This window comes from Rhinopithecus bieti, unplaced genomic scaffold (assembly GCF_001698545.2).
Source record: "Rhinopithecus bieti isolate Rb0 unplaced genomic scaffold, ASM169854v2 scaffold_17429, whole genome shotgun sequence".
NCBI classification, from domain to species: domain Eukaryota; kingdom Metazoa; phylum Chordata; class Mammalia; order Primates; family Cercopithecidae; genus Rhinopithecus; species Rhinopithecus bieti.
This window is the reverse complement of record NW_016808905.1, coordinates 1,017,796-1,027,186: the sequence shown is the minus strand read 5'-3', so window position 1 is coordinate 1,027,186 and position 9,391 is coordinate 1,017,796. Positions and strand designations below refer to the sequence as shown.

At 41.7% G+C, this 9,391-nt stretch overlaps 1 protein-coding gene across 3 annotated transcripts in view; it reads right to left on the bottom strand.

Moving 5' to 3' along the window:
- Nucleotides 1–2,497: 2,497 nt before the first annotated feature.
- The window catches only part of CNOT10 (CCR4-NOT transcription complex subunit 10), a 58,184-nt gene continuing 51,290 nt past the window's right edge, over nt 2,498–9,391 (bottom strand). For all 3 annotated transcript variants that reach the window (XM_017887694.1, XM_017887693.1, XM_017887695.1), the window contains exons 11-13: nt 6,696–6,817; nt 5,274–5,450; nt 2,498–2,582 (exon numbers count right to left, since the gene is read on the bottom strand). In XM_017887694.1, coding sequence (XP_017743183.1) covers nt 2,498–2,582; nt 5,274–5,450; nt 6,696–6,817 — 384 coding nt within the window. The remainder of the gene's footprint in view (nt 2,583–5,273; nt 5,451–6,695; nt 6,818–9,391) is intronic.

The window sequence follows — 9,391 nt, the reverse complement described above, 5'->3', positions numbered from 1 at the left end:
GGACCCACAGGCAAGCAACATCACGTCCAGATACTTTTCTTTTTTCCTTTCTTTTTTGAGATGGAGTTTCACTCTTGCTGCCCAGGCTGGAGTGCAATGGCGCGGTCTTGGCTCACTGCAACCTCCTCCCTCAGCCTCCCAGGTAGCTAGAATTACAGGCACCTGCCACCACGCCGGTCAACTTTTGTATTTTTAGTAGAGATGGGGTTTAACTGTGTTGGCCAGGCTGGTCTCAAACTCCTGACCTCAGCTGATCCACCTGCCTCGGCATCCCACCAATGTGCTGGAATCACAGGTGTGAACCACCACACTCAGCCTAATGTTTTTGATTTTTTTAGAGACAGAGTCTCACTATGTTGCCCAGACTTCCGTATTGCTTTTTAGACTATATGTGAATCTACAATAGACTATACGTGAATCTACAATCGTCTCTAAATGAAGTTTAATTTTTAAAAAAAGACACCATGGAGTCAAATAAACAAATAAAACATAACTATTTGTGGAATGAAGTCACAGCAGGCTTGAAGGGAACTGTGTAGAAAAGGACCATCTAAAAATCAGTGACCAGCATAAGAAGCTAAAAAAAGAGCAAAATAAACTCATGGGTTAGTGGAAAAATAAAATGAAGAGCAGAAATGAAATAGAAAACAGAAAATGAAGTACAAGTCTACTCTCTGAAAACATCAATCCAATATGTAAATCGCTAGCAGAACTGCTTAGGAAAGAAGAGAAAGCAAGAGATCCCACAAATATCACATATGAAAATTGGCCGGGCGCAGTGGCTCATGCCTATAATCCCAGAACTCTGGGAGGCCCAGGCGGGTGGATCACCTGAGGTCAGGAGTTTGAGACCAGCCTGGCCAACAACATGGTAAAACTCCATCTCTACTAAAAATACAAAAATTTACGCAGGCGTGCTGGCAGGCACCTGTAATTCCAGCTACTTGGGAAGCTGAGGCAGGAGAATCGCTTGAACCCAGTAGGCAGACGTTGCAGTGAGCCGAGATCACACCACTGCACTCCAGCCTGGGACAAAGAGTGAAACTCCATCTCAAAAAAAAAAAGAAAGAAAGAAAGAAAGAAAATAGATGTATAACTGCAGATTCCACAGACATTAAAAAGGTAAAAAAAATTATGAACAATGTTAGTCCAATAAATTTGACAACTTGGAAAATTCCTTGAAAAATAAAACTTAACCAAACTGACATAAGATGAAATACAGGCCAGGCGCGTGGCCTGTAATCCCCAAACCTTGGCAGGCCAAGGTGGGCAGATCATGAGGTCAGGAGATCAAGACCATCCTGGCTAACAACATGGTGAAACCCCATCTCTACTAAAAATACAAAAAATTAGCCAGGCGTGGTGGCGGGCACCTGTAGTCCCAGCTACTTGGGAGGCTGAGGCAGGAGAATGGTGTGAACCCAGGAAGCGGAGCTTGCAGTGAGCCAAGATTGTGCCACTGCACTCCAGTCTGGGCGACAGAGCGAGACTCCATCTCAAAAAAAAAAAAAAAAAAAGATGAAATACAAAATCTGAAAAAAGTGTTCTGTTGAACAAGTTGAATTCATTATCAAAAATTTTCCAGCAAGGAATATCCTAGGCTGGATGGTTTCACTGGTGAATTCTATCAAATACTTAAGGAAGAAGTAACACCTGTCCTTTTTATTAGTTCAGGGGTACATGTGCAGGTTTGTTATATGGTAAACTTATGTCATGGGGGTTTGTTGTACAGATTATTTTGTCAGCCAGGTACTAAGCCTAGTACCCAATAGTTATTTTTTCTGATCCTCTCTCACCCTCCACCCTCCAGGAGGCCCCAGTGCCCGTTGTTCCCCTCTTCGTGTCCATGAGTAATACCTATCTTACACAGACTCCTGCAGAAAACAGAGGAAGATGAAGTACTTCTCAACTCATTTATATGGTCAGCATAATCCTGAAACCAAATCTGACAAAATAATTTCAAGGAAAGGAAAGTATGGACCAATCTTCCTCATGAATATAGAAGCACTTATTCCCAATGAAGTATTAACAAATCAAATCTAAAAATTTATACAAAAGAAAATACATTCTGACCAAGTAGGGTTTATCACAAGACTGAAAGATTAGTTTAACATTTGATCAGTGTAATTCATCATATTAACAGTATAAACAAGATAAAAAAGAATGTGTTCATTTCTTTTTTTTTTGAGACGGAGTTGCTCAGGCTAGAGTGCAGTGACACACTCACTGCACCCTCTGCCTCCTGGGTTCAAGCAATTCTCTTGCCTCAGCCTCCCAAGTAACTGGGATTACAGGCACCCGCCACCGTGCCCAGCTAATTTTTGTATTTTTAGTACAGACAGTGTTTCACTATCTTGGCCAGGCTGGTTTCGAACTCCTGACCTAGTGATCCACCAGCCTTGGCCTCCCAAAGTGCTGGGATTACAGGTGTGAGCCACTGTGCCCAGCCATGAATGTGTTCATTTCAATAGATGCAATGCTAATTTTGTTTAGATACTCACTTTAAGTTTTCTAATTCCTGTTTTCTCAGTGGAGAAGAAGGTGGAGCTGGAATGAATTTATCTCCATCATGGCTTTTACTGCTAAAATAGAGGTAAGAGTCTTAATTATGAAGAGCAACAAATAAAAAATTAACTGTAAAATTTTGTTTCCCTATCCTTACTCCCAACTTTTATTTTTCTTTTTTCGAGACAGTTTTGCTCTTGTCGCTCAGGTTGGAGTGCAATTGCACGATCTCGGCTCACTGCAACTTCTGCCTCCCGGGTTCAAGTGATTCTCTTGCCTCAGCCTACCGAGTAGCTGGGATTACAGGCATGCACCACCACACCCAGCTAATTTTTTGTATTTTAAGTAGAAACGGTGTTTCACCATGTTAGCCAGGCTGGTCTTGAACTCCTGACCTCAGGTGACCCACCTGCCTTGGCCTCCCAAAGTGCTGGGATTTACAGGGATGACCCACCTCACCTGGCCTCCCATCTAACTTTTTACAACAAAAGTGTAAAAGAGTTAAACAATGGAAATGCTTAGTAATTTGGTAACACTAACATGTTAAAGCTATATTGTATATTAGTTTCTTCCCCCCCAACACTGCTTTAAAAAATCTCCAACTGAAAACAGTATCTTTACTACATAAAGGAAATAACTCAAAACTTTCACACATTTCTCACTATTCTAATTCCTCTGACCCCTCACCCCCGCCTTTTCTTGAGACTGGGTCTTTGAGACTCTGTTGCCCAGGCTGGGTACAGTGTGGCATGATCATAGCTCACTGCAGCTTCAAAACTCCTGGGCTCAGGCAATCCTCCTACGTCAGCTTCCCAAGTAGCTGGGACTAATGGTGCCCGGCTTCAAACTCCTAGCCTCAAGCAATCCTTCAGCCTTGGTCTCCCTTAGCACTGGGATTACAGGTGTAAGCCATCATGCCTGGCCCAAATTTTCTATAGTAAACATGTATCGACCACTATTATAATCAAGAAAAAACACCGGGATGTGAGACATAAGTTTAAAGATGCCATGTATAAAAAACAGAATTTCCTGCTGGGTGTAGTGGCTCATGCCTGCAATCTCAGCACTTTGGGAGGCTGAGGAGGGTGGATCACTTGAGGTTAGGAGTTCAAGACTGTCCTGGACAATGTGGCAAAATCCTATCTCTACTAAAAATACAAAAATTAGCCGGGCATAGTGGCGCTGTGCCTATAATCCCAGCTACTTAGGGGGTTGAGGCAGGAGAATCGCTTGAGCCTGTGAGGCGGAGGTTGCAGTGAGTTGAGATCGTGCCACTGCATTCCACCCGGGGGGAAAGGGAGACCCTGTCCCAAAAAAAAAAAAAAAAAAAAAAAAAAGAAAGAAAGAAAGAAAGAAAGAAAGAAAAAAAGCAGAATTTCCTATATATAAAATGTTATTTGTTTTGTCCTTACAAAGTTCTCCCAATTTCTATAGAGTCACATAATTTTTATTTATTTTAAATTTTTTTGAAGAGATAGGGTCTTGCTATTCTGCCCAGGTTAGACTTGAACTCTTGGCCTCCTCCAGTACCCTGCCCAGATTTGCATAATTTTGAATTTATACTAGAAAACCAGAAACATACAAAAATATTCTGGAGGTTAGTGATTATATTATATTAAGAGAACAGGCAGAATATAAGAAGAACTATGAGCAGCTTTAGGAGTTAAGTGTTTATTTTATTTTATTTTAGTTCATTTATTTATTTATTTATTTATTTTGAGACGGAGTCTCGCTCTGTCACCCAGGCTGGAGTGCAGTGGCCGGATCTTAGCTCACTGCAAGCTCCGCCTCCCGGGTTCCCGCCATTCTCCTGCCTCAGCCTCCCGAGTAGCTGGGACTACAGGCGCCCGCCACCTCGCCCGGCTAGTTTTTTGTATTTTTTAGTAGAGACGGGGTTTCACCGTGTTAGCCAGGATAGTCTCAATCTCCGGACCTCGTGATCCACCCGTCTCGGCCTCCCAAAGTGCTGGGATTACAGGCTTGAGCCACCGCGCCCGGCCAAGTGTTTAATAAATTTTTTTGTTTTTTTGAGATGGAGTCTCATTCTGTCACCCAGGCTGGAGTGCAGTGGCATGATCTTGGCTCACTGCAACCTCCGCCTCCTGGGTTCAAGTGATTCTCTTGCCTCAGCTTCCCTAGTAGCTGGGATTATAGGTGCCCGCCACCAGGCCCAGCTAATTTTTGTAGTTTTTGTAGAGACGGGGTTTCACCATGTTGGCCAGGCTGGTCTTGAACTCCTAACCTCAAGTGATCCACCCACCTTGGCCTCCCAAAGTGCTGGGATTACAGGCATGAGCCACCACACCTGGTCAATTTTTTTTTTTAAAGCTGTCTGACAACAGGACTTCTTATAAATATCCCTGTTGTCAATGAAAAACTGATATTTTTTTTTTTTTTTTTTGAGATGAAGTCTCACTCTGCTGCCAAAGCTGGAGAGCAGTGACACAATCTTGGCTCACTGCAACCTCTGCCTCCTGGGTTCAAGCGATTCTCTTGCCTCAGCCTTTTACAGGCATGAGCCACTGCATCCGGCCAAAACTGCTACTTTCTACTTTTGTTTTTCAAGGATCTCTCCTAACTTAGCCTTCACCTTACTTCTCTCTTCCAGAAAGACTTAGAAACATAAATGCTTTCCTCTCTTGTTATGCAAAACAGAGAATTTCAGAAATTTAGGTTGAAGAATTTAGGAATTTACTTAAAGAACAAAAGGGTTTACTAAAGAAGTCCTGAAAGGATTTTGCCAAGGGAGGTCACAAGGATTAGAATACCTGCAAGTTTCACTGCTTTCGCTGCTCTCTGTGTTCCCACCTAATTGATTACTATTTTTAGACCCATTTTCCTGCTTTGGATCTTGCTGTTCTTCAGGTAGCAGCAACAAGGCATTTCTGAGACATATGGCTGCAAATTCCATACTGGCTACAGGAATGGCCGAAGACTGCCCATCACTTAAAAGAACAAAACCAAATTAGCTAAGTGGATAAAAGATTTAAAAATAAGGCTTTTTTATTATGAGGAATAAAACCAACAGATTATAAATGAAAGCTATGCCTTTTAATAGGTAGAAATTTTAATATAAGCAGTTGTAAAAGCATGCTAAATAACCTAAATCCTAAGTATAGGTTGCAAATAGTATAAATAATGGGTTGCAAGTATATAAATTACATACACTGTGTCTCTAGGAATGAGACCAAGGAGAGACAATTTGATGTATATCACAATGTTAATGTTAACATACTAGAGAAACTACAGACAAGGGCAACTGTAATGAGGGCAAGGAGAAGTATATTAAGAATGGGATGAAAGGGAAGAGAATAGATTTTCACATTTGAGCCTTACTTTGGTTGATCCTTGCTTTCAAAAATGCCTCTATACACTTTGAAACAGCAACATTACTTTTTGTCTTATAATTTCATTGACACTTTATACAACTTTCTGTTGGTTTGATATACCCAAATAGAATCTTTATTAGGGAAAATAAAATTTTGAAAAGTAGTAACAACTTTGAAATTGCTTTAAAACTTTGAAATGCTTTATCATAATAGTTTTAAAAAATATTCCTGCATCATAGTTTAACTAAATAAATTAAGACTAAATTATCGTGTATCAGATATTTTCTATACTTTGGAAATACTTTTAAATGGCAGAGAACAATTTTGTTCTTTGACAAAAACAAATTAAGGCAGTTAATTATTTGCAAAGTTTGCCACTTTACAAATAATGGCAATTCCAAATTGTCAAACGAACGTTAAACATGTGACAGCTTCTATACTACTTTGGTTGCTTTATGTTTTCATACACCTTTTTTCTTCGAATAGTAAGAATTCACTTTCGTGTATTTTCAGTCCTAGGGAACTATAAGAAAATAAAAAGTATCAATGATAACCAAAACTACATAAAAAGGAGCTACCAAGATGCCCTCTTCTGGACATTCTTAATAATGGCACTGAACAGACTAGGGTTTCCTAGGCCATCAATAATTACAGTGCCCATGGATGTAATAAACCAAAATCACGTTAGGTAACATTCACTATGGACCTATATATGAGGGTCTGTTTGTTGAAATAGCAATAAACCTAGTTACAAAGCGGGTACTCCTATGCAATGATAAATCCTAAGCATACTTTTATATGTAAGTAACATTATGTAAACTAATATTAAATATATATACTTTTTCTTTGCAAAATACTTACTTATAAACAGTATTCTGTATAGACTGTGATGCCAAAACTATTTTACGATGATAGCCTTGACCAACAATAGACTGTACAATTCCTTTTTTGCTGGGAAGGCCTTTAGTTTCTTGTTCAGAGGTCTACAAAATACAAATAATTTCCAGTAAATTCAAGGGAATTGTAAGATGTGGTATAAAAAATGGGGGAATACCTCTCACAATTACTCTAAATTTAAGAAAGTTCTTAAAATCAATGAGGACCTTTTTTGGTGATAACGGAAACATGTTTGGTATTAGTGGAAAAAGTACATAAGGCTGAAAATCTGGGATATATGCTACATTTTGTTTACATGAGATGCGAGAAAATTCTAAGAACAAAATCCAATTCAATTATGTCCCAAAAATTTATTTAGAATTATTTACTTAGAATATTCTATACCTCCAGTGCCATGCTACATATTACAGGTACTTTGACATCGACTAAGGAAAATGAGAGCCCAAAATACAGTGTAAAAGAAAAGTGAAGCAGCTCCACTTCCTAAAACACAGATCATTTCCTTCTTAATTCAAAGTATTAATTACATTGTCAACAATATATAAATAAACTTTAATAAGCTGTACATGGTAAAAATTTACATGGACACAATACTTGCCTTCTAGGACATTAAAATCCCCAAACCAAATGAATAAACATTAAACTGAGAATAATAAAAGCTACTTACACATACATAGTTACTTTAGGATATCTGATTAAGATATATTATCTCACGACAGAGCTCACAGTGATAATTTCATTTATCACCCCCCTTCATTCTAAGTCTCTAATTTGGTTGGGTGCAGTGGCTCATGCCTGTAATCCCAGCCCTTTGGGAAGCTGAGGCAGGAGGATCGCTTGAAACCAGGAGTTCCAGACCAGCCTGGGCAACATAGTGAGACCCTGTATCTACCTTTTTTTTCTCCTTTCTTTTTCTTTTTTTTTTTAAAGACAAGGTCTGGCTCTGTTGCCTAGGATAGAATACAATGGCATGATCTCGGCTCACTGCAACTTCTACCTCCTGGGCTCAAGTGATCCTCCTGCTTCAGCCTCCCAAGTAGCTGGGACTACAGGTACAGGTGTGTGCCACCATGACCGGCTAATTTTTCTATTTATTTTTTTAGAGACAGGGTTTTGCCAAGTTGCCGAGGCTGGAATTTTTTTTTTTTTCTTTTTTAGACACGAGTCTCACTCTGTCGCTCAGGGTTGGGTGCAGTGGTGTAGTCTCGGTTCACTGCAACCTCCACCTCCTGAGTTCAAGTGATTCTCTTGCCTCAGCCTCCTGAATAGCTAGGATTACAGGCACCTGTCAGCAGACCTGGCTAATTTTTGTATTTTAGTAGAGACAGGGTTTGACCATGTTGGCCAGGTTGGTCTCAAACTCCTGACCTCAAGTGATCCACCCGCCTCAGCCTCCCAAAGTACTGAGATTACTGGTGTGAGCTACCGCGTCCAGCCAGGAAAAATCTTTTATTATTATTATTATTATTATTATTAAGATGGCGTATCACTCTGTCGCCCAGGTAGGAGTGCAGTGATGCAATCTCGGCTCACTGCAGCCTCCATTTCCCAGGTTCAAGCGATTCTGCTGCCTCAGCCTCCCGAGTAGCTGGGACTACAGGCGTGCACCACTGTGCCCAGCTAATTTTCGTATCTTTTTTAGAGATGGGGTTTCACCGTGTTGGCCACGCTGGTCTTGAACTCCTGACCTTGTGATCCACCCGCCTCGGCCTCCGAAAGTGCTGGGATTACAGGTGTGAGCCACTGTGCCTGGCCCGAAATTTTTTTTTTTTTAGGAGAGTCTTGCTCTGTCGCCCAGGCTGGAGTGCAGTGGCACAATCTTGGTTCACTGCAAGCTCTGTCTCCTGGATTCACGCCATCCTCCTGCATCAGCCTCCCGAGTAGCTGGGACTACAGGCGCCCGCCACCACGCCCGGCTATTTTTTTGTATATTTCGTAGAGATGGGGTTTCACCGTGTTAGCCAGGATGGTCTGGATCTCCTGACCTCATGATCTGCCCGCCCTGGCCTCCCAAAGTGGTGGGATTATAGGCATGAGCCACTGTGCCCGGCCCCGAAAGACCTTTTTAATTTTTTTTTTTTTTTGAGGAATCTCATTCTATCACCCAGGCTGGAGTGTAGTGGTGTTATCTTGGCTCACTGCAACCTTTGCCTCCCGGGTTCAAGCAATTCTCCTGCCTCAGCCTCCCGAATAGCTGGGACCACAAGTAGCTGGGACCACAAGCGCCCACCACCACGCCTGGCTAATTTTTTGTATTTTTAGTAGAGACGGGGTTTCAGCATGTTAGCCAGGATGGTCTTGATCTCCTGACCTCCTGATCCACCCGCCTCAGCCTCCCAAAGTGCTGGGATTACAGGCATGAACCACCACTCCAGGCCAAATCTTTTTTAATTTAAAAAATAAAACTGGCCGGGCGCGGTGGCTCAAGCCTGTAATCCCAGCACTTTGGGAGGCCGAGACGGGCGGATCATGAGGTCAGGAGATCGAGACCATCCTGGCTAACACGGTGAAACCCCGTCTCTACTAAAAAAATACAAAAAACTAGCCGGGCGTAGTGGTGGGCGCCTGTAGTCCCAGCTACTCGGAAGGCTGAGGCAGGAGAATGGCGTAAACCCGGGAGGCAGAGCTTGCAGTGAGCTGACATCCGGCCACTGCACTCC